This window comes from Ostrinia nubilalis, chromosome 13 (genome assembly GCF_963855985.1).
Source record: "Ostrinia nubilalis chromosome 13, ilOstNubi1.1, whole genome shotgun sequence".
Classification (NCBI taxonomy): Eukaryota; Metazoa; Arthropoda; class Insecta; order Lepidoptera; family Crambidae; genus Ostrinia; species Ostrinia nubilalis.
In genome coordinates this window covers 10440981-10466306 of record NC_087100.1, presented here as the reverse complement: position 1 = coordinate 10466306, position 25326 = coordinate 10440981, and the positions used below count along the sequence as shown (strand labels likewise).

Sequence of the window (25326 nt, the reverse complement as noted above, 5' to 3'; positions counted from 1 at the left end):
GTTATAGCATAGTGATAACAGATAAAGTAATAGAAAACTGTTCTAAAGGAAATTACCAATTTAAATTAATATTTTAAATGGTTATGCCGTTGAATCGACAAGTTGGATTATATTTAGTTTTATTAATTATGATTTTTCTCGTGCTTCTTTTTTATTATATCAAAGTAAAATCTTAAAAAGGTAAATATTAAACTTTATTTAATCAATATAATTATGAACTTAAATGATTCGAGGATAGGGTTACTATAACTCAGGATTTATCCTGAGATTTCAGGATTTTTGGACTCTTCTCAGGATTGCGGCCGGATTTTGCAAATCTAAGGAGCTTATGATACCTAAGTATCAGAATTTCGGATGAAATAGGTAACATTGCCTACATTTTAAAGATCTCATTAATAAAAAGTTAAATAAACAAAAAAAATCTCCCTAATTTATGTAATTTTGCACAATTAAAATCAACACCAATTTATCCCTTATTATTCCGCAGCGTATAAAAAATAAAATTGCGACTTTTTATTTCTCAGTACGTTTTAGAGAAAATTCTCACACTGCAACAAAATATTTTATAATGGACAACACGCATAAGTTGTAATATTATGTTAAATTATGACTTAATTTAAAGTTTAGATCACACACATAACACTAGTTTTTATTTCACCTCAATCCATCCAGTATTACCGAAGATAGAGCCTCGAGAAGTTTACGGACTTTTTAAAATTTTCAAAAATTTCCAATATTCGCGCGTGACGTCACAACATGATTTTGCAGCCCCCGCACGTTAACCCATTTACCACTTTTTGTCTTTTTCCAACTAAAATAAAATTTTACCTAACTGACAACTGTTTTTAGCGCCTAGTTTGAAATGTGATTGAACGATGACAACTAACAAGTAACCATTATTATGCCACCTATTGCCAATTTTGTGCACTATGAAGCCATTTTTACATTTATGCACTTAAATATAAATTTTCTGGAAAAATAACCAAGTTTGTGTCTTTGTGCTCAATAACGAGTAAATAGTCCAGTTATTTGTTAATTTTAATTGGAAAGTTTTCAGGAATTTTTGAAAATTGGTGAATAAATAGATTTCGCTATGTTCTTTCCGAATTTTGTGACCTCGTTTATAGACGCGCGCGCGCCCACCTTATTGAAAAAAATCCGCCTTAAAAAAGGTTTTTGACAACTACTTTTTTCATTTTATAATTTTTGGGACATAGACAAGCTAAGAAGCTTTGATAAATGTGATAAATTTCATGTAATGTAAGTTAAATAGATTTAGAGTTGTGAAACAGTCAAATTAATGTACCTGCTAAATTGCGAGTTCTTTTTTCTTTGATCATGGCAGGACACGCTGCCGGGTGTCCTAAATATGCTGAAGTATAAAAAAATTGGCGTTGCTGAAGTGTACATTTTTTTTGTCTTGTTTGTTTCTACATTAAATATTTGTATCCTACTAATATTATAAATGCGAAAGTTTGGATGTCTGGAAGTTTAAAATAAAGTAAAGTAATGTTTATTTCTCACCAACATAACAGATAATATTATGATAACAAATAATCAGGAAAAACAAAAAGTAAGAATGTTGGTGGGTTGATACCTGAACTAGGAAGATTCCTGTGTCTCAGGTTTGTTACTCTTTCACGCAAAAAGTACTCAACGGATTTTGTTGAAACTGTACAATATTATTGTTTGTAACCCAGATTAACACTAGAGTACACGCGTGGCCTACTATAGTAGACCAGGGTAACATTTTACGCTATAACTTTTTTTAAACTTGCGCCAGAGAGCTGGCATTCCAGGAAAGCCTCGTTTACTAAATTTGTCAATAAGCCAGTAAAGCTTGGGTTGCTAGCGCTTGCGCACTTTTCTAAAATTGGCCGTCAAAACTGCGGGTCTAGTCAAAACCCCGAAATCAATCATCAAAAAAATTATGGAAGACTTGCAACTAATGGATTTACCACGTGTAACAGGCAGTAGAAAGTGTTGAATACTATGACAGATAAAAAATAAATCATATTTTTCCAGTAAATTTTGTTTTTGATAACATGGATCTCAGAGTGCAATTTTGGCCCAAAAAATTAAATCTTTTAAATCTATTTATAATGTTTGATCCCAAATAGTTATTTAGAGAAACTTTGATTATAAAAGAACTATAATAAACAATTTTATTATTTCCATAGAAAGGACAGTGCCAATCCATGTATGGAAGTTGGACCAAGTGCTGCCCAGAATGAAACCATAGTGCATTTTGTTCCTCAGGCCAATACTAATATGTAAACCGGAGCGCACTGAAATCTATCCCTGGAGTTCAGAGAAAAAAAAGTTTTGTTTTGAATTATTTACATATAAAATATCATCGATGTATACGTACGACGCATAAGATTTCGCGATTTTGGCATTAAATAACAATCGCTATGTTGAACTTAACCATACTGCATCCGTACACCTTACTTTAGTACGACATCGACATTCTTTATAAGCGATCTAGCGCTGTTGCAGTAGTTTGGTTATAGTCCAGTAGAATTAGCTTTTAAATCGGAAATAATTCCTACATAAGATTTTATTGTTTTAATGGCTTCATTGGTTGCCCATTAAGACTCTCCTAAGTTTTCGACTTCGACGGAGTTGTGCTTAAGTGGTGGGGGCCCCCGAAAGACGCATTTTTTCGGTTTTCCGGTTATACCGCGTAAAGGACTTACCCTATCAAAAAGTGGTCTTCATGACGGTTGAAGGACACTTAATCCTGCATTGAATAAGACCAAATTCATATGTTTTGGACTAACCGTTCTCGCGCTAAAGTTCGGCAAAGTAGAAAATATACGTATAATTAATGACCCTCTCCACGTCCAATGGTTTGTTACCCACAGACTTCCAAGTCTTGAAAAGGGCCACCTCAACCAGTGTAACCCTATCAAGGCTTACGAGCTTGATGCGCCTATCCTTGTTCGTCCCAGCCGTTCCTTAACTGCGGTTGCTGCACCTCTTCCTGGCACTCACCTGAACGACTCTGTGTTACCTACTGTGGCTGCCCCTCTTCCTTGTATCCTCCTGCATGACTACGTTGCCTAGCCGTATGCCTGGTCTAAGGTTCGACGCCAAAAATCAACAACAACAAGTTCATATTAAAACGCTGAAGAGTTTTTTGTTTGTTTGTTTGAACGCGCTAATCTTAAGAATTACTAGTTTGATTGAAATCATTATTTTTGTGTTCTACTTTGCCGAACATTAGCGCGAGAACGGTTTGTCCAAAACATATGAATTTGGTCTTATTCAATGCAGGATTAAGTGCCCTTTAACCGTCATGAAGACCACTTTTCGATAGGGTAAGTCCTTTACGCGGTATAACCGGAAAACCGAAAAAACGCCCCTTTCGGGGGCCCCCACCACTTAAGCACAACTCCGTCGAAGTCGAAAACTTAGGAGAGTCTTAATGGGCAACCAATGAAGCCATTAAAGCAAAAAAATCTTTTGTAGGAATTATTTCCGATTTAATCAATTTTTGTGTTTAATTCTACTGGCCTATTAGTTGACAGAAATTAATTATTTCCAAAATGGAGCAAGAAGTTTTAGCTACTTAATAATAATATAATTAATTAATAATAACTACAATAATCGATTGTGATGCACCAATAAATTGATTTTATGCAAGGATAGAGAACGAAAACATTTTGGAAATAATGAATTTCTGTCAACTTACCAAACAATTAAAACAGCGCTAGATCGTTTATAAAGAATGTCTAAATCGCACTAAAGCAACGTGTACGGATGCAGTATGGTTAAGTTCCACCATAGCGAGTGTTATTTAATGCCACAATCGCGAAATCTTATGCGTAGTACGTATACATCGATGATATTTTGTATGTAAATAATTCAAAACAAAAATCTTTTTTTCTCTTAACTCCAGGGATAGATTTCAGTGCGCTTCAGTTTACACATTAGTATAGGCCTGAGGAACAAAATGCACTATGGGTTGATTCTGGGCAGCACTTGGTCCAGACCCTGGCACTATCCTTTTATTCATAAATTGCTTACAAACTGATTAACAGTGATTTTAAATTGGCTTACCAGAGTAGGCCGCGCGTGTATTGGTGTAAAAAAAGGGGCGCGTGTACTGTAGTGTTAACATATAGGCTATAATTTATGCCGATCTGTGACACTAAATTTCACGCGGGTGAAGCCGCAGGCAAAAGCTAGTCGTGAAATAAATAGGAAAGTTTCAGGTTCTGAAACGTGGTCGCTTACTATGGGCCTCATAAGAAGGCTCAAGGTCACCCAAAGGGTAATGGAGCGGGCTATGATCGGGGTTTCCCTGCGTGATCGAATCAGAAATGAGGAGATCCGCAGGAGAACCAAAGTGACCGACATAGCACGCAGAATTGCTAAAATCAAGTGGCAGTGGGCGGGACACATAGCTCGTAGAGACGATGGCCATTGGTGCAGAAAATTTCTTGAGTGGCGACCACGGGCTGGAAGACGCAGCGTGGGCAGGCCTCCTACTAGGTGGACCGACGATCTGGTAAAAGTCGCGGGAATAACCTGAATGCGGGCAGCGCAGGACTGTTCATTATGAAAAACCTATGGAAAACCCAAAGGCCTCTCGCCTTTGTCCAGCAGTGAACGTCATTTGGCTGTAACGACGAAATAGTAAAGAATGTAACTATCAAAAATCTTCTCTAAGGCAGCATTTTTCCAATTTCGCAACGAGCGCGGCAATCACACTTAACTAACAGACTAACAGAGAGCATAGCGAAATCTATTTTAATCACCAATTTTCAAAACTCCCGGAACTCTTTCCAGGTAACCACGTTAATTTGTACCAAACGACTGGACTATAATTAAATTGATAATTATAAGAATTTGGGTAGGTACATCTTCTCAAAAACAAAAGAACTGGTGCTAAAAGGGTTAAGTGACGTTTTGACATTTGTAGAGGGCCTTGTAGAAGGGGAGGCTATGGTGCTGAATGTGGATTAACTCGAGTGTCATAGTAACTTATTAGACTGCTAAGCTTGATGATAAAAAGAAAAATATTTTATTCAATGTACATAGTGTGGTCATATGTTCTGTCATATGATAATAACCTTTGAATTTTGAATGAAGGTTTCAAAAACATTTTTTATTGAATTAGAATTAAAAAGAAAAATGTGCGATAGTTCGAATTTTATTGTATGTGTAGTGGACGCATAAAGAAGTCCGAACTGCAGTTGTCACGTTGCATTGCTACGCGCCAAAGCAGATTTTCGTTGTGCTGAAAAAATTTAGTTTATCTTTTCATTAAATGATAGGTATAGGTGTACCAGAATCTCATGGCAAACAAAAATATTTGAAAAGTGTGTCTTTCATATGGCAAATGTCTATGGCTTTATTGTCACCTGTCAAAGTAAATCAAGTGAACTGTCAGTTGCTGCAGAAATTTTGTAATCTCTTCATGCCTATTTGTTATTTTTGTGAAAAAGTCGAAAAAGCTCAAGCAAGTCATATTGTTTTCAATGTGTATTGTAAAATAAGGCATAATTCAAAGTCAATCTTTGATTTTAAAGCGCGTCGTTGAGTTGACAGTAAGTTGGAGTGAAATTGGATACATTTAGTTTATTACCTAACTGCGTCAGAAAGAGGGTTTTAAATATTATTCTTATAATAGCTGCTTTATCGGGGGTTTCAGGTGTACCTCACAAATTGGTGCAGAGGAATGGTGAAAATGTTATGACCATGTAAATAAAATTGAAAAAGATTTCATCAAGTAAGATGTAAGATAGAATAATTGAAATGGTGGAAGAGCAATTTATAATAAATAACTCTATTATCTTGATCATCTATTGAAGAAAAGTGGAATCCTTGGAATCGTTTTCTAGTTCTGAATGAAGTGATTAGTTATAAGTATTATACATAATAAAATTAGTTACATAAAGTAATATACGATTTACTTATTTTTCAAGACATTTTCCTATTATTATTACTGACGGGATTGCTACCATGTACCTTAGTTTTGAGTTTCCAATATTTCGGCACTGTTGCAAGCGCCATGGTCACGGAGTAACTGAAGAAATTAAAACCAGACATCGTTCAGATGTGCGTTCAAAAGACCTGAGATTTTAAAAAATCCCACGTTTTGTTTAAACAGTAAGCGAAAAAAAGTGACTTGAAAATGGAATACAAAATGATAAGGTATGGTAAATGATAAGTCTTTATCAATGAAGAAGCAGAAGTTCAATTTCATGTGTCCTTCATCTAGGCTAGTTTCCATCGTCACTCAAAGTTTGGCTGCGGTCTCAAATTTGGGCTTAATTGAGGTATTTTTTGGGTGAGAGGCATAAGAACTAATGCCGTTTTATATCAAAAATTCATACTTAGAGGTAATCAACAAGGTACAAAGTATTTCCTTGTATGTTAGTCTGCCACTCTTTAGTAAGTCCTGAAATCCCCGCTTCGGCTCCCCTACTAACCATTCTAACCATTGTACACAGATAATATCTTACATGCAGCTTTTCATGTTACTACGTCACATTTTCAAAATCCGCGCGGAAAATCGCTCCTAGCGGAAGAGCGCACTTTGAGCTTGAATATTTCAGTCATTTTTAAAGATATCAAAAAAGTAAAAATACAGTATTCATTCTAATTTTTGTAGTTTTTTTTGGCATCTTCAACAAAAATTGTGCGCCATGTCCATTAAATTCGATTATGTTCTTTTATCTTTACTACCTACCTATAACGTAACTTTTTTTTAAGTAGTATGGCAAAGTGAAAACTTCTGACATAATTTATCCTGTCATGACATGACATTGATGTTTCCTCTACATTTTGATTGATTTGGAGTCCAAATTTTCAATACTCTCGTTACGAAAATGTTATTTTTAAAAACATTATCAAAGATAATTGCACCACATTTGTCTCGCTTCCAAAAAACACAGGGTAGAAGCTGTCATAGCGTATTTGACTTCAAGGAATTACTCCAACATGAAAAGGTAGGCAATACCTTGGGTTCTTGGGTAGCTACTGATGGAAAGTGATGATCAGTCGGCCTATGATGCACGCCGTGATAAAATCACACCTAAGACGACAAATGTATGGGCTTGTCGCGTGAAATCGACAAAATGGCGCGATAACAGCTTATCGCGGTGCGCATCCTATATCTACAGGCCTACTAGGTAGAAAGCTGGAAGCGAGCTCCACCCGGAATCTTCAACCACAGAGAACTTTACCAAAAAAATAATAAAGCCCAAAGTCAAAATTAAGTTACATATTTATTTTCGTTCCCAGCCAGACCAGTTCACAGTGCACCCGTTGACGAGCGAGCACCACCAGATGGCGCTGGACGCTATCAAACGGCACTACCTTAGCGAACACGTGTTGGTGCGCGCGCGCAAGATGGACCTCAACGACCGAGCGCTGGACGAGTACCTCGTTAGCTTGATGAAACAGGGTTGGTCCTAGTTTATTATCAAGTGTCCCGTAATAGTAATAAAGTTAGACGAACATTAGACAGAAAAATATAAGAAAAGTACCTAATCATATTAAAGTTAGAGCAGAAACAGTAAAACATGGGAAATAATGAGTGTCCCGTGCAATCTTTCGTCTTCTATTTTGTTTCCCACAAGTTTTCTGCTCTTTCATCATTAGATATTATGACCCCATAGCACAGCCCATAGGTCCATAAAATTATCTCTTGTCTCTATGGCCTCAGCCTCGAATTTAGCGGGCAGCGGGGCGGCGGCGGTAGCGGCCCGGAAGCGGCAGGATCTTATGCGTAAAATCAAATAGACCGGTTCTCGAAAACAGCGGCGCGGGAGCGGGCAACGAGCGGGCAGCGCACTTCTTCTTTTGCCCACAATAAATCGAGCGTTAGGAATAAATTTGAATGGAAATTAAATTGTCGCCGTTGTTCAGACATTTCGTTTGCGAATAAAAACAAATATCTCGACAACACAACCCCGAACACAACACTTCACTGCTAAAACGCCGCGCGAGCTGCCCGCTTGTTTCGAGAACGGGTCTGCGTTGCCCGCCCCGCTCCCGCGCCGCCGCCGCTCCCGCTCCGCTGCCCGCTAAATTCGAGGCTGAGGCCTATCAGTTCTTATCGTTTCACGCAAATGTCGTCCACCGCTGGACAAATGCCTCCCCCAAGGGTTTTCACAACGAGGTCCTGCGCTGCCCGCATCCAGATATTTTCTGTACCGCAAGGATAATAATGCAGTCCCGTTACTTTATGGTATAATAATTTGTATCCGATAATTTGTATTAAGATTTTTTCATTGGGTATCCCAATCTTATCTTAATACAAATTATCCCATCTCTTGTTCAGGTAATTCACTCTACGCGAAAGCAGAAGACGATGCTGTGGCAGGGGTGTGCGTCAATTTTGCCAGCAGCCAGGTCGACCCGAGGAATTTACGCGTCTACGCTCAATACAGACAGGTCATAAATAAACAACTCTACCACTATAGCAATCTTCACATTATTACTCCTATTAAATATCCTATCAAACCCATGCATGAAGCCGCGGTTACAATTGATTTCTATTGTGTCTCGATCCGCGCACTTGAAGGGTTAATGGCCAATAACGCTATCGCTCTTCAATGATATGTTATACTAAATTAATTACTATTTACAGGATCCGAACATCAAGGACTTCTTATGCTTCACAGCAAAATTACAAGAAACGCCTAATCTCTGGGAAGCTTTCAAGCAAACAAAGATTTTTGAAGTAAGTTTCCATGTCATCTATCTATGTACGCCCCAGAATACATAAAGACTGTGATTGATCTAAGTAAATATTTGAATTTAGAGGTCGAACTTTAAAGGCTTACAATTAGAAAGTATTTTTTTACTGTTTTACGGACTTTTTTCAGATTAAAATGTTAACAGTGTTGCCCGAATACCGAAGACAAGGGCTGGCGGTGACTCTGACTGAGCGGTCGAAAGAGCTGGCAATCGATCTGGGGTACAAAGTCATTCGCATGGACTGCATCAACCCTTACGAGTAAGTACTTCTGTTTACGATCTGTATACCCAGTGAAACAGTAAGCTTAGAACCATTGAGGTTTATGGTGTTTAAATACTACAAATAGTAACGTCAAAATTGAATACAATTTTATTAACAGATTTGAGTTTGACGTGCCACAAAATGTTTTGTGTGGTACCTACTTGCTTGTTCGAAACGCGGCTTCCAACCGCAATGTTTTTGTTGTACCTTTCTAAACTGTATCAAACATTATTTGAATTTGTCCTATCTAGGAATAGAACTCAAGATTCAGAATTCAATTTTATAGCTTCTGTATGACATAGCGAAGTGTGTTATTATGGTCAGAACCGCTGCGTAAGTTGGTTAATTTTCATCACAAACACCTGACAATGATGATCAGCATGGGCCGCCCCTTTAATTTTAATCCGAAATTAAAGTACACCATTTGTTTTCAGCTACAAAGTGGCCGAGCGCTGCATGCTGCATTGCATCGTGAAGTTTCCCTTACACAAGCTGCGTGGGCCGCACGCGCCATACATAAAACGCAGTTCAGAACTGAACCAATGCGTACGAGTGTACGTAGAGGCGCGTGCGCAGATCGACGCGCCAGATCAGACCAGACTGGGCAATAAGCTGGAATTAGAAAGCCTCATCGAGTGATGTGAAATTGTCTATGAGTACATGTTTTTTATTTCTTCAAATAAATACACATTTTAAAAAAAGTATCTTTCTTGGTTTTTTGACAAGTGATTTAGCTACATAAATGCAAATAGGAACTTTTTATGTACCAGTGTATATCAAACGTAGCTCGGAACTAAACCAGTGCGTGTGAGTGTACGTAGGGGCGCGTGCGCAGATTGACGCGCCAGATCAGAGTAGACTGGGCCTTTTTTTGAAATATGTTGTAAATCAATCCTGAGGTTATAAGGAACCAGCCAAAATCTACTTGTTTACTAACGGAGTGACGTCACGGCGGAATCCGTCATGGCGGATGCGTTTTAGACATTTGAAGAACAGAATAAAAAAATGATTTTAAAAGTGGATTTAAGACGGTTATCACACTGCGCCGCGCTCCGCCGCGGCCCGCGTGATTTCATATAAATGTTCCCGCGCGCGGACGCGTTGTCAGTATGTTGTGCCGTGCGTGTTTTCTATACAAACTGAGGTACTTGCATACAATGATTGAATCTGTCGTTCCGCGTACCGCGGCGGAGCGCGGCGCAGTGTGATAATCGCCTAAAAATTCTATTTGCAGTCCATGAAGTTTGTGAAAATTGCGATATTTTAATTTTTTTTAATAAATACTCATTTAAAAAGGCTATTTGATGGATTACGGGGTTGCAAACGGAAATAAAGATGATTTAATGATTAAATAATTTATTGAATAAAGTGGATAGTAAATATTGAACAAATTAATGATATAGGTATATCAGAGTATCAAAATAATAAAAATAAAATTAGATCTTCAATTCTCTTTATACACACTCTACCTAAATCTCCAACAAGAGATCCATTTACAATCCATCTTTTTAATTAATAGCCTTATTCACAGGTCTTAATAGTGCCTGCACTAACTAATGTAGCCTATGGTAATTAAAAACATAAATGAGCATTATGTTCTATCACAAATGAGATTTCATATCTGAGTAAGTTTTTTTCAGTCTCTAATAAATGATTTTATTTCTACAGACCATTAGGATTTTTAGTAACATTTATAATGAAACTTATTGAATATTCACCTTTAAGGAATGTAAAAGTTCTACTGCCAAATTAAATTGGTATAGCCTGACCAGGAACATTAAAACCCTCGCCATGTTGCGGAAAACTAATGGTACTAATTTCTTTTAATGGCAACAGTAACTGAAAACTTCATTGACATGTCACCTTGCATGTCAGTCTATTGTTGTCAAAGTGTAAACAAACTGTGGTTCACGGTGTGTTAATGTATTTGTCGAAGAGAAATACTAAGGGTTCGGACAATATTTTCATTGAATAATGTTTCCGACAAAGGTTGTCAAATTGACTGACATGTTTATCGTATAGTACAGTCCACTATGAAAATTAGCTGTAGTCTGTTTCAACTACCCATTTTAAAGTTTTTTGTTACTTTCTAAGTTTTGAATTTTATGGAATTGGGAAAGAAGTACCGAGTTTGAAGCGTTCATGAGCAGACATTGCAGTTGAATATTCAAGTTCTGAATTTGATTATTGATGAATAATAAAATAAATCCTACTAGCTCGATTGATGGTTTCATTTAATTTATTTAAACCAGGTTACCTTTAATAATATTTTTCGTTCATTTATGAAAATATCAAATTAGCCCGTAATCCTGAATCCTGATACATAAATTTAGCCTATTAATTTAACACATGTACGACTGTACTCAGTGTTGCACTATCAAATGCAATTGAAGCGCCTCTATGCCAGGGTTTTTATGTTCCTGGTCAGGCTATATGAACAAATTTCCTTATAATTAAGCGTCTCATGCAAGTCTCACTTCAGACAATTACTTAAAAATAAAATGAGTTATAGGTAATTATTATACTTAACATTAAAAGATCACTCCGCAGCGGGATTCAGGTATTTCTTGATGATTACATTGATGAACCAGTCTTGGGTAAACTGGAGGTGGTCTCCCGGTAGTGAGAGGAAAACTAATTTTCCAGCTTCGTTCATTTTCTTTAGACCCAGACGATCCTGAAAACAAAATTTTGATAGGGATAAGTGTATGATAACGACGTAAATCATCATAGGCTGAGTTGCACCAGATAATTTTAACCGTAATTATAACGGTAACAGGCGTTTTTTGTATGGAATTTGACAGATTTTTGACGTTTGTTAAAGTTAAAGTAACATGGTGCAACCCAACCATAGAGTCAGTAGCGGCGTAAGGGGGGGGCGGTGGGGGCGGTCCGCCCCGGGTGCCAAGCATCAGGGGGTGACAACAGTCGCGCAAATTGGTACTCCTGACGCATCTGCATGACAGGACGGTCATGATACGGGGTGCGATTGGTATCATATAGCTAATTCGTACTAACATCTCTTCGAATCGGTACCAAAACAAAATCGGGGGGCACCAGACCATTCTGGGGTGGGGTGACAGACCGACCATTATGGGGGGGGGGGGTGCAATCGCCCCGGGTGCCAACCCATGCTACGCCGCCACTGCATAGAGTCGTATTATCAAAATATAGTTGTTCGGATGTTTATTCTACATTTAATTTTATGTAAATAGAATTTAGTTTCCTGCAACTTTGGGTTTATAACAACTTATGCCACAACAGTGGCGTGAAATAATTACATAAATCAAAAACAAAAACAACAACTGCAATGTTTTCCTTATAATCATTAGTATAAAATCATCGTCATTTGTTCGTTTATCTTACCTGTAAATAGAGTTCAGTTTCCTGCAACTTCTGCAACTTTTTGGCTTGCCCAGGCGCATAGAAGCCGAACCATTCGGTCTCTCGCGGCTGCACTATAGAGTCATTTGTAAACTTCACGAGCACCAAGTTCTCTAGGCTGTTCAGATTGTCTATGTACGTCTGGTTTATGGTCACTTCGTTGTTTATGTCGGCTAGGAACTCGCTTTTCTTCTTGTAGGTCTTTTCGTCCAGCGGATCGTGCCAGTATGTAGCTTGGACGAGGCTGTTTTGCACCCAACTGTGAGAAGGAAAAACGTCATGGTTATTTGTACAATACAAGATTTTACAACTATTTGTTACTGTATAAAAAATTTGTGATAATATTGTCGAACTTGGAGAAAATTATTGAAAAACGAAGGAAGACAAATAATTATGCAGTCGATTGCAACTTTTTATGATTGCGATAAGTATTAGTTTTATTATGTTTATTGTTTTTCATACTTATAGGTAGGTAATAAATACATCAACAAGGAATTACATGATTCTAAAATGGATCAAATGTATTTTCTGTATGAAGTTCACGTAGGTAAGGTGCCAAATACGTGTCCGTGAATCAAGGCCATTGTGTTCCAAAATTGGAAGAAATATTTTAGCCATTTGACATTGATTGGAGGACTACAAGAACAATTACAAAGACTATGCAATGGATAATGGCGATATTATTTGTACTTTTTTTGTACATAATTCCCAGGAAATTATGAATAAGCAACAAAAATCCGAAGTGTAATTTAAATTCACAAAACATCTACCTATTTGTCACGATAAAAGGCAACGCGCAAGGGCAGGCCAAGGTTTTACTATAACTTAATAATATGCTGAATGCAAAATACAACCTTAAAGGATCTTGTTTTTTATGGAAATCAAACAGGTTTTATACCTACAAGAGAGAGAACCTAAGACGAAGAACTAAAAATATTATAATCGTGCCTGATAAATATCAATCGTTGTGATGTCCCTTCTCAATTAAGTTCGCTCAAGTTTAAAACTACATTTATGAGCGCCATTGCATAATTTACGGTCAAGAGACTTGCCCGAGTTGATACTTAGTAAGTTAACATAAATGAGTATTTGCATAAGTAAGTAAATACGTATAATATCTATAGTATTTATTCTAATCTCGAACTGCTCGCCAGAATATTATGAGTACCAAACATTACGCAATTTACAAATAACTGTATTTATTTTGCACGTAATTTACTTCGATTTATATGTCAAGGAAGATCAAGAAATTGAGATTATACATTAAATGCAGTAACGTAAAAAAGTACCTAAATAATTACATGGTCAGAAGAATCAAGTAAAAAACAGCCTTTTTAAATACAGCACTTCAAACTCTAGAGTTCAAAGATACTAAGGTTATCAAATTGGAATACTTGTGTTATAAATATTTAAATATGGACTGATATTATTATCACTGTCTAGTATAAACAGAACTTAGGAGGGTAACCAATCATTCCAACGGTACCGGTGTTAGTCAGGTCATCTATCTATTAGGTGGGCAGAGAACACTAACTTTTTTATTCTTAATTTCAGAACAATGTCTTGAGTGAGTTAAACCATTTTGACTAAATACATTATGATTGGACACTTTTAGTCAGTGGTAGAGAGACTAAAATGTTCTGGAATTTTGGTCAAAACACTGGTTTTAAGTTAGTTACAGAAGTTTAGGTAATGAACTACTATTGTTATTGCCCTGCCCTGGTTTTGCTAGTTTATGTCACATGTGTCGTAACACGTAACGCGGTTTCCTAAATGATGTAAGCTATAATCCAACTAGTGTGATCTTTTGTAAGCTTATTCTATCAGCTTGAGGAAGTCATAACACTGTCTTATTATCAGTATTATGTCGTTTAATTGTCACTTTTTGTGACTATTGTGTATTTGGTTGACATTGACAGTTTCTAATATTGTATCTAATTGTGGGTATACAAATAATAAATTAGTTATGCTTTGACTTGAGTTGATGTTGTATCTTTTAATGGCGACTGAGTAAAATTAAGTGATTGTAGTGAAATATGGCAGCTAATATGGCTCATGTGATGTTTCCTGGACCATTTAACCCCAAAACTGATAAGTGGAGTGAATATAAGGACCGTTTGCTGTGTGCCCTTGATGTGGCAGGGATTGGTAACAATGACCTTGACAAAGCTCGTTCTGTGTTTTTGTCTCAGTGCGGCAAAGAGACTTATTCACTTATTGCGTCGTTATTAGTGCCTATTCGTCCGACGAGTGTGCCTTTTAAAAACATTTTGGAGGTTTTGGACAAATTTTATGAGCCTGAAGTGAATGAAATATTGCAAGCCGGGAAATTTCATAAATGCGTACAATCCAAAGACGAAAGCGTGCAAGAGTTTGTGGAGGCTATCAGTTTATTAGGCGCCCAGTGTAATTTTGCGGATTTGAAACGTCAGTTACGGGATAGACTTGTGTTGGGGGTGCGCGATGAGCGCCTGCGCCGCGAACTATTGAAGGCCAAGGACCTCACGTACGAGTCCGCGGTGCAACAGTGCCTCAACTATCAGGCGACGTTTCACGACATGTATCCTGATCCTGTCATCAACTCAAAGCTAACTCCATCCACGTCTAGCGAGCCAATGGATATTGGTAAAATTCAGTCTGACGACTGTCGACACTGTGCCCGGCGTCATAAAGTGAATGAGCAATGCCCTTTTATGAAGGCTAGGTGTTTCTATTGCAAGAAATATGGACATATTGCGGCTGCTTGTTTGAAGAAAAATGCAAAGGTGCACCAGGTGGGATGTGATTGTGCAGAAAGAGCCAAGGACGATGTGAATGTTGGTTCAGAGCAGATGATGGGTATATACAAGTGCACGGAGAGTTATCGGCCGCCGATTACAGCCGATGTCTTGATTGATGGCGCATCTATTAACATGGAGATAGACTCCGGTGCCTCTCGAACCATCATGCCTGAAGAAACGTACAAGAAGCTTTGGTACACGCCTCCCCCTCTGAAGTCGACGGATGTGAAGCTCGTGACGTGGACCCGTGACCCGTTAAAGGTGTTGGGGGCCACACACGTTCGTGCGAGACTGGGCAATAAAGAAGCTCAGTGTGAACTCTTGGTGGTGTCTGGCAAAGGCCCCTGTCTATTAGGTCGAAACTGGTTTGAAGCCTTGGGCTTAGAAATCTCGGGAATTTGTTGGTCTGACGGTGAGGTAGATAATTTAGTCCGTCAGTTCCCAGATTTATTTAAAGAGACTCTCGGTGAATATAAGGGTCCCGCAATATCGTTGCATGTTCGAGCGGACGCTAATCCTCGTTATTTGAAAGCGCGGCCGGTGCCCTTTCCCTTGAAGCATCAAGTTGAAGAAGAATTGAGGCGCATGATTGATGCCGGTGTTCTCACTCCTGTCAGGCATTCAGACTGGGCAACACCGTTGAGGTTGGTGAAGAAAGACGATGGGTCTCTGCGGATTTGCGGAGATTATAGGTCTACGGTCAACCCTGCAATTGAGGTCGATACATACCCACTCCCAGCAGCGGTTGAATCTTTTGTGAAGCTCAGTGGCGGGCGAGTTTTCAGTAAATTGGATTTAAAACTAGCATACCTGCAGCTGAAAGTTGATGAGGACACGGCGAAGCTTTTAACACTCAACACACCGCTGGGATTGATGAAAATGAACAGATTAGCGTTCGGAGTGAATGCAGCGCCCGGTATATTTCAGAGAGTAATGGCCAATGCACTATCAGGCCTCGAGGGAGTGGCCTGCCTGCTTGATGACGTGGCCGTAGCGGGGAGAACCCTGACTGAGCACAATGAGCGTTTGGTTGCAGTTCTTAAAAAACTAAACGACTTAGGGTTTCATTTGAATCCGAAAAAGTGTGTATTTGCTACAAACTCGATCCACTTTTTAGGCCATATGATTGATGCTGAAGGCCTGCACCCATCGCCCTTGAAAGTCAAGGAAATTAAAGAAAAGCCTGTCCCAACTAATAAAGAGTCTTTGAGAGCGTTCTTAGGCTTGTATAACTTTTATGAAAAGTTTATTCCGGGCAAATCAACAATACTGGAACCGTTGTATCGACTATTGGAGGCAAAAAGACCCTGGTCTTGGGGTGAAGCCGAGAATACAGCATTCGAGCGAGCAAAAGAACTGTTGTCTTCTGATTTGACTCTGGTTAATTATGAACTTGACAGGGAATTATTACTTATTTGTGACTCTTCCAGCTATGGCGTAGGGGCTATTATTGCTCATGTGATGGATGACGGTACGGAGAGACCTATCATGATGGCTTCTAGGACGCTGCAGCCGCATGAAAGAAGATATGGGCAAATAGATAAAGAGGCCCTAGCCATAGTTTTTGGATTGACTAAATTTCACGAGTTTTTGGCAGGTCGCAAATTTTGTATTATTACCGACCATAAGCCGTTGTTGGGATTGTTTAACCCAAAGAAACTAATACCGGATCAGATTTCGCCGCGAATGTTACGTTGGGCATTAAAATTGAGTGCTTACGAGTATGACATTCAGTATAGACCTGGGAAATCTTTGGGCAATGCAGACGCCTTAAGTCGATGGACAGCTGATGCGACTGCGGTGGACATTGAAAAGCCCGTTAGGGAAGTATTATTGCTCGAAGACCAACCAGAAGGATGGAATCTTGATGCGTGCACGATCTCAAGAGAAACGAAAAGAGATACGCTCTTACAGAAGGTGTTATTCCACGTTCTCCACGGTTGGCCGCGTTCTAACATAGATCCTGAGTTGCAGCCATTTTGGACGAGAAGGGAGGCTCTTTCACACAGTAAAGGGTGTTTACTGTGGTGCAACAGAGTGATCGTGCCTACGTCACTCCAGAGTGACGTACTGAAAATATTGCACGCCCCACACGCAGGCATAGTTCAAACGAAGGCGTATGCAAGAGGATACGTCTGGTGGCCGGCAATGGATCAGCAGATTGAACGGCAAGTGGCGGAATGTGAGCAGTGCCAGATGGTGAGGAACAACCCACCGCGAGACCCGCAAACTTGGATTATTCCCGAAAAGCCTTGGAGCCGCGTTCATGTTGATTTCGCTGGGCCATTCCAAGGCAAAACATTTCTAGTTTTGATCGATAGTTACAGCAAGTGGTTTGAGGCTGAGATTATGCCTTCAATGGCCAGTGAGGCAGTGATTGCAAGTTTGCGGAAAATATTTGCTTCTCAGGGCTTACCGGATGTCTTGGTCTCAGATAATGGCAGGAATTTCACTTCTCGAGAATTTAATACATTCCTGAGGAATAATGGGATTAAGCACTTGTATTCCCCACCTTATCATCCCGCATCAAATGGCCAAATTGAGAGGGCCATTCAGACATTTAAAAACAAACTTAGGAAATACGCCGAGGAGAGCAGACCTTGGTCAGAAAAATTGCCAAAAGTCTTGTATGCAATGAGAACTGTACCGAACAGTTGCACCAATAAGACACCTGCAGAAATGTTAAACGGACGCCGGTATAGAACAGCCGTGTCGTCCCTGCATCCGGACACAACCCCAACTAATGCCGACGAGCAGCTGGAGGCGGCGGCACAGCGCACACCATCTCGGACTTTTGTTGTTGATCAGCCAGTATTGGCTCGTATGTATGGGCCAGGCGAGAAATGGCAGAGAGCAGTGATCGAGATGGTAGAAGGGCCCAGCGCGTATTTAGTGAGGACGGAAGATGGTGAGCTACATCGTCGTCATGTGGATCAGTTGGTTGGACGAGCAGTTGCAACGGAACCAAGACCTGCTTCTGTGAGACAAACACAGGCGTCGAGTTCTACATCAACATCTTCCGACCCTCCTATTGTCCTTCCCCCACCTGAACAGTGGCCAGACATTATTGGCATCCCAATTACTGATTAACTCATTATTATTTTTAATTATGTGAATTCTTTAGTTTTGTTTTGTCTTTTGATTATGGTGGAAAGGTATATTGTGTATTTGGTTGACATTGACAGTTTCTAATATTGTATCTAATTGTGGGTATACAAATAATAAATTAGTTATGCTTTGACTTGAGTTGATGTTGTATCTTTTAGTGACAATAGAAATAATATCTCAGTGTTAACGATCACTTGAAAAAAGCACATTTAAGTTTTCGGCAAGGACATGTTTGCTAACTTCAAAAGTAACGTGTTTCATTTATTTTTTTAGTGACAGCGCTAAGCGCTTACCGCTAAGCGGTCGCCATTTCGCTTATAGTGCTTCCACGCCCTTTTTTTCCGCCAAAAGCACCCATTGGATGCGCCCATTAACTTACCTATAATAGGCAGCATAGTTGAGCAGTTTCCTGACATAGTCGCAGGATCTGTGCTGAATGGCTCCGCAGTGGGGAAGCCCATAAACCCCTTGATGCTGGCCTCCAAGGGTGATGAGATTCTTGATCGGAGGCAGCTTGTGGCCACATCTTTGAACTAATGCACGACTGAAACAAACAAAACGTGAAATATTAAACACATTTACAAATATTATTCAGTCAATTAATTTAATCAATGTAGGTATTTTGTACTTATTAAAAATAAATTTAATCTACAATATAGGCTCAAAGTTCTATGAAAAACTTTATTTAACTCTATGAATAACTAACTTTAATATCTATGAAGATAAGCATAGTATACTATCAGACAATGGAGAAAAATAAATACATCACATTATTGCAAAAGTACTGTATCAAGTACCACTGAAAACACTGCAAAAACATGCAAGTAACTTAAAAAAAACTTACAGGAACTGACTGCCCTGTGAAAAGCCAATTGCATTGAAACCACTTTGCAACTTAGGGTCCTTCACAAGCATGTCGCAAACATCTTGCACTTGCTCATTTGGGCTCATAAAGTAGCTGTTTTCCAAGTCTTCCACGGTATTGTCGCCAACCCTGATTGAATGCACGTAGACACCTGGAATCTGCTGCTCCAAGAAGTGCTTTATGTAGCCCAAGCTGTATGGCATACAGCAGGTATCACCTAGTATAAAGAGAAAGTAGGACTTAAAATAATTAAAAAACAATCTAGTTCAAAGATAGGTGTTTAAATCTACCTATTCAATTTTTTTTTTCTCCTATTCTTCTACTTCAAATGCTATGGTACAATCTTAGTTCAGTTATTGTCTGAGCTAATAGTTGAGTATTTCTTCAGCTTTTCATTTTAGATTTTATTAATAAAATGAAATTGGATATAATCCCATCAACATCCAACATGCACATTTATAAAGATGTTCTGCAATCAAGTACCTACCTATTGGTTAAAGACAAAGAACTGACACTTGCTTACATTAAACATATTATCATCAAACTGTTTTAAACTTACCCATTCCATGCCATAGCACTACAGGAGTGGGACCAGCACTTATAACTTTTATAATAAACAAAATAAAAAGCCATCGATTCATTTTCCACGATTACTCAAGACTGCAGAGTTAAAACCGAGCGCTCAGTAATGCTGCAAACGGCGTAATGAGTGGTAATGAGAGTAAAGATCAAATTGATATTGCGTAGCGATAACAAACTTCAATATTTTGCTTTGAGTACTATAGCCGCTCGACGAAATGAAGTACACTGGGTCTCACGCTGGTTTGATACACTAAAAATGCAACGCTTTTTACAACAAGGTGAATTAATTAAAATCTAAACTGTTTTATACGATTTGTTTTGGTTCGATTATTCCGGTCGTAAAACGTCAAAAACATCTGTCAAATGTCAGTGTCAAGCATGGATAGACTTCATGAAGCTAAAGATAAAAATGGAGGGCAAAGTTGGAACAAATACTTGAGTCAAATACCTACTTATATCTATCTCGCTCTCTGTGGCCCTACCTCTCTTTTTAGTGTGAACTGTAGTATTGCTATCTTCTTATTTAAATCTCCTTGTAAATTCTTCGAAATAGCCAATTCACTAACCAAATCAGAAGTTAAACAAATAAATAATTAATATTTGAAACTAAGATTACCTAGTTAAATAAAAAATCACAAAATTGTCGGCCATTTAGGCTTAATGTGTTGGCGAATCAGGGAATTACAATCCCAATTTCTGGGTAATCGGTACCATGTGGCAACATCGGCCCAATCCGGCCCATCATGGCGGTTGTTTAATTTTGTTTATTAAGCAGTTAATTTCGTTTGAGATTGTTTACAGGAAATAATCATTGTTTTATCACAAGAATTGGTGCAAAATTTTGTAGTGCGTGGTTGCGGTAGTACGTGGTGTCCTGGAAGTGACATAAGATTCCACGCGTAAGTGTTTATTTCGTGATTTCCGACATTGGATCATTGTAAACATTTTTCACATTTTTTACAGTAATTTCTTCCTAAAACGTTTTACCAGTAATTATAGCCTGACCAGGAACATAAAAACCCTGGCATAGAGGCGCGTCAATTGCATTTGATAGTGCAACACTGAGTACAGTCGTACGGTCGTACCTGTGTTAAATTAATAGGCTAACTTTATGTATCAGGATTCAGGATTACGGGCTAATTTGCTATTTTCATAAATTAACGAAAAAATATTATTATAAGTAACCTGGTTTAAATAAATTAAATGAAACCATCAATCGAGCTAGTAGGATTTATTTTATTATTCATCAATAATCAAATTCAGAACTTGAATATTCAACTGCAATGTTTGCTCATGAACGCTTCAAACTCGGTACTTCTTTCCCAATTCCATAAAATTCAACACTTATAAAGTGACATTTTTTTTTAAAATAGGTAGTTGAAACAAACCACAGCTAATTTTCATAGTGGACTGTACTATGCGATAAACATGTCAGTCAATTTGACAACCTTTGTCGGAAACATTATTCAATGAAAATATTGTCCGAATCCTTAGTATTTCTCTTCGACAAATACTTAAACACATTGAGAACCACTTTTCTTTCACGACTATAAAAAGATTTTAGCAATTTAATTCACAAAATCAATTGCGCACATTTAAAATAAAGTTTGTTTACACTTTGACAGCAATAGACTGACATGCAAGGTGACATGTCAATGAAGTTTTCAGTTACTGTTGCCACTAAAAGAAATTAGTACCATTAGTTTTCCGCAACATGGCGAGGATTTTTATGTTCCTGGTCAGGCTATACACTTATCATTTTTAATGATACCTATGCCAAGAAATAAAGATTTTACATTGAGTTTCATTGAATTTGAGCAATTTTATATTTTTTGTTTATTTAGAAAGAGCGAGTCTGCCCACAGAGAGCGAGATAGTGATACATAGTTTGTGCTTCAAGTAGGTGTTCGGAGTGTGGCCTCCATTTTTATCTGTAGCTTCATCATAGACTTATATAGCCATACATGATAGACTTTATAGCCCGACCAGGAACATAAAAACCCTCGCCATGTTGCGGAAAACTAATGGTACTAATTTCTTTTAATGGCAACAGTAACTGAAAACTTCATTGACATGTCACCTTGCATGTCAGTCTATTGCTGTCAAAGTGTAAACAAACTTTATTTTAAATGTGCGCAATTGATTTTGTGAATTAAATTGCTAAAATATTTTTATAGTCGTGAAAGAAAAGTGGTTCACAATGTGTTAAAGTATTTGTCGAAGAGAAATACTAAGGGTTCGGACAATATTTTCATTGAATAATGTTTCCGACAAAGGTTGTCAAATTGACTTACATGTTCATCGCATAGTACAGTCCACTATGAAAATTAGCTGTGGTTTGTTTCAACTACCTATTTTAAAAATTTTTGTCACTTTCTAAGTGTTGAATTTTATGGAATTGGGAAAGAAGTACCGAGTTTGAAGCGTTCATGAGCAAACATTGCAGTTGAATATTCAAGTTCTGAATTTGATTATTGATGAATAATAAAATAAATCCTACTAGCTCGATTGATGGTTTCATTTAATTTATTTAAACCAGGTTACCTATAATAATATTTTTTCGTTAATTTATGAAAATATCAAATTAGCCCGTAATCCTGAATCCTGATACATAAAGTTAGCCTATTAATTTAACACAGGTACGACTGTACTCAGTGTTGCACTATCAAATGCAATTGACGCGCCACTATCCCAGGGTTTTTATGTTCCTGGTCAGGCTATATAATAATTATGCTCTTTACTAATAGACTGGGGCCTACACAATAAGACTAATGAAAATATCATAAAGGAAAATATTGAAACTATTGAAAATAATTTGTTGAATCACATTAATTTCTTCCGTACGCCTTTTTGAAAGCTCATTATTTGCATTAGAGATAGATTCGGAACACGCATACATAAAACATATTTAGCGCCATCTGTGAGATTTTTTATAAGCCTGCTCGTTTGAGACGTGACATATTAGAAGGAATTTGAGTATAAGTACATAGGTGGCGCTTTAAGTCCTGAATCAAACTTCTTCGGACTTCTTGGCGGGAAATTGAAGTGACATGTTCAGCAGTAGGTATTTCTGTGGTATTTATTATTAATATGAGTGTAGGGAATTGAAACAAAACAGTGCAAAATCGTTTCTCAAAATTCTCTCAAGTAAGTGTGAAGTCTGAGTTAAGCCATCTTTACTGAAACTTAAATCTATCATTCATCTAGGTATCACGTACTTAACCACCACTCACATTTATTTAGGGCCAAAATGATAAAAACTGAAATCTTGGCTGTATGGCGTAATGCCATTGCCTTTTCCTTTTTATAAAGAACGAAAGAAAAATATGGCGCGAAAGTGAAGACGTTTAGGTGCATGTGTTGGTTTTATTTTCCAAAATGTGTGTATGTACTAGAATAATTATGTTATTGCTTGAACTTGAAATAATGGTGATTATAATGGAGGTCACAGGTAAGTTCCTAACTATACGAGTTCCTACCGATACCGCTTTTAATAAGATTTTATTATTGTAGATAAATACTTGTCATCTGATCTGATTCCTAAAAAGAAGGCTGGAATTCCCGCTAAGCAGTTATGTATGTAGGCCGGTACCACCTACCACCTGTAAGGTAAGTAAGTACGAGTGGTACGAGTAGGTAAGTAAGTACCTTTTCATAATGTTTAAGGTAAACGGCTACTAGTTCGTGATAGTACGTAAGTTCGTAAGTTTTTTTTCTAGCTCAAATAATAAGCAAATGGAATATTATTTATAAAAATTCTTCATTACTATAAAAACTCTATTATTTAAGCTATCTAAAAAACCAAGTACCAACATTGTGGCGCCAAAAATGAGAGCAATACGAAGCTTCAAACTCTCAGAGAGCCAAAAACAGCCGTGCGGCTTGCAAAGGTTGTTCTCACCGTAAGGTTAGCGCTCCAACTTCTTAAGCTTATAAAAAGGCGAAGGAACGTCCATTTAAATAAAACTTGTAATAGTGGTTTCATGTGTTCCTTGACAATTGATTTGGCTTAGAAAAAAGTTATATGAAAACGTAGAATTCCTTTAAAATTGCGATTAATTGACTCACGAAATAGCGTACATATAATTTTTCGGGTGTCCCCTATTTCGTGACACTACCGATTCAAGGATATTATGGATAACATTTTGATGCTTGGTTTTTAAATAATTATTTATGATAATTTAAATGTAAGTTATGAAACAAATAATGCATTTATTTAAGTTTCTCATGACCTAAATTCGGTATATGTTTCGTTCACTAGAATTTATATGACACGAGTTTGAAGTTCACATATATGACCAATTTTAAGATAAATTAGCTTAAGTAGTACCAGCATAATTTTGGTTTTATTTCGATTTGTTTTATTTATCTTTGTTTATTTGTATTGTATATGGAATAGATAATAGTTAATTGACACATTTTGACAATAATCCATGAATTTTACTTGGGGAATTTGGAATAATCAGTATCACGAAACAAGGAACCGTATTATTGTTCAAACGATCATTGCAAACGTTGTGATAGGGATAGAGACATGCGATTTTTGGTTTTACGAAGGTAATACGATAGAGAATAATACAAAGTAATAAAAACCACCTATTATAGGGGCATTTTTTGGAGAAATTTATCAAATAACCAAAAAAACACGAATTTAAAAGCAGATTTTTTTCAAAAAGTATCATTTTTTATTATTTGTTGGCATTTTTTGTGTATTTTGTGTATTTTTTTAGTATCGCCTGTTATTTAGCATTATTACTGTTTTTATTTTATCAGGATATACCGCTTAGTTTAAAAGTTATTACGTTTTATTTACAATAAGTAATCGGAAGAAAAAAAATTCTATAAAAAATTAAAAAAAATCTCAAAAAATTTTTGACCTCTTTTTTGTCGATAAAAATAGGTCTAGTTTCATCTATTTTCATATGTACACTTTAACGTGACTCACACTGTATAAATATTTTCACATATTGTTAGAATTAACAAATAAAAATATTACTAGACACATTATTTCTTATGAATATTTCAGGTAAGTAATATCGTCAATTTCACATGATTATTTTATTCTAAATTTTTATTATCGTTTTTCAATTTAGTAAACCCTTAATCATTATTTAAATATCCTAACTGGATGCATAAAACCTTATCCCGAAATAGGGGACATGAGTTCACGAACTTAGAAACAGAGCAAAATTTTGTCACGAAACAGGATCCAAACAAGAGGTCCGCAGAACAATTAATATAAAAAAAAGTTCAAACTATATAACTATAAATTATGTATTAACTTACTGTCAAAAGACCAAAGTTTAGCATACAAAAGCTTTCATACTGATATCATGCTTGGTTATTTTTAAATAAAATGTTAAAGTCGTAAGAGCCTTAATATACCGAAGTAGGGGGCACTTACCTTAAGTGGTTGTAGTTCTATGTGGTTATTCAGGCTTTATTCGAAGAAATTCTACCTATGTGGAAAATAAATAAGGTAACTTTAATCATCGTAATTAGCTATTTAAATATATTAAGGTGTATTTTGTTTTAAAATTTATTTAAGCTTAAGGTACTTTTAAACCTACGAGGTAAATTAATTAAAAGAACCGATTAACAAATGTTCCAAATTTTATTTCATTCTC

At 37.2% G+C, this 25326-nt stretch overlaps 2 protein-coding genes across 3 annotated transcripts; one reads left to right on the top strand and one right to left on the bottom strand.

The window, feature by feature from the left end:
- The first annotated feature begins 22 nt into the window (after positions 1–22).
- On the top strand, positions 23–9659 carry LOC135077188 (uncharacterized). 2 transcript variants are annotated; one of them, XM_063971738.1, is made up of 6 exons: positions 23–180; positions 7258–7420; positions 8300–8412; positions 8609–8701; positions 8847–8977; positions 9415–9659. In XM_063971738.1, exons 2-6 carry the CDS (start codon positions 7303–7305, stop codon positions 9617–9619), a joined length of 660 nt encoding a protein of 219 aa, XP_063827808.1. In that variant the 5' UTR covers positions 23–180; positions 7258–7302; the 3' UTR covers positions 9620–9659. The 2 variants fall into 2 exon arrangements, with proteins under 2 accessions (XP_063827808.1, XP_063827806.1); XM_063971736.1 differs by lacking the exon at positions 23–180 and adding an exon at positions 6775–6962.
- A 1759-nt stretch (positions 9660–11418) lies between these two features.
- Positions 11419–20062, bottom strand: LOC135077648 (palmitoyl-protein thioesterase 1). Its single transcript, XM_063972208.1, has 5 exons — positions 19677–20062; positions 19097–19334; positions 18632–18796; positions 12347–12623; positions 11419–11657 (listed from the first exon to the last, which is right to left on the bottom strand). Exons 1-5 carry the CDS (start codon positions 19756–19758, stop codon positions 11520–11522), a joined length of 900 nt encoding a protein of 299 aa, XP_063828278.1. The 5' UTR covers positions 19759–20062; the 3' UTR covers positions 11419–11519.
- Between the last annotated feature and the right edge of the window lie 5264 nt (positions 20063–25326).

Bases quoted from the DNA above. Each gene is read 5' to 3' on its own strand.
- LOC135077188 (XM_063971736.1), top strand. From the start codon at position 6,843: ATGTTATTTTTAAAAACATTATCAAAGATAATTGCACCACATTTGTCT. The intron at 8,413-8,608 runs GTCATAAATAAA...TACTATTTACAG, and splicing joins TCTACGCTCAATACAGACAG to GATCCGAACATCAAGGACTT. The intron at 8,702-8,846 runs GTAAGTTTCCAT...GACTTTTTTCAG, and splicing joins AGCAAACAAAGATTTTTGAA to ATTAAAATGTTAACAGTGTT.
- LOC135077648 (XM_063972208.1), bottom strand. From the start codon at position 19,758: ATGAATCGATGGCTTTTTATTTTGTTTATTATAAAAGTTATAAGTGCT. The intron at 18,797-19,096 runs GTAAGTTTTTTT...TGTTTGTTTCAG, and splicing joins TCACAGGGCAGTCAGTTCCT to TCGTGCATTAGTTCAAAGAT. The intron at 12,624-18,631 runs GTAAGTTAATGG...TCCTTCTCACAG, and splicing joins AACTATGCTGCCTATTATAG to TTGGGTGCAAAACAGCCTCG.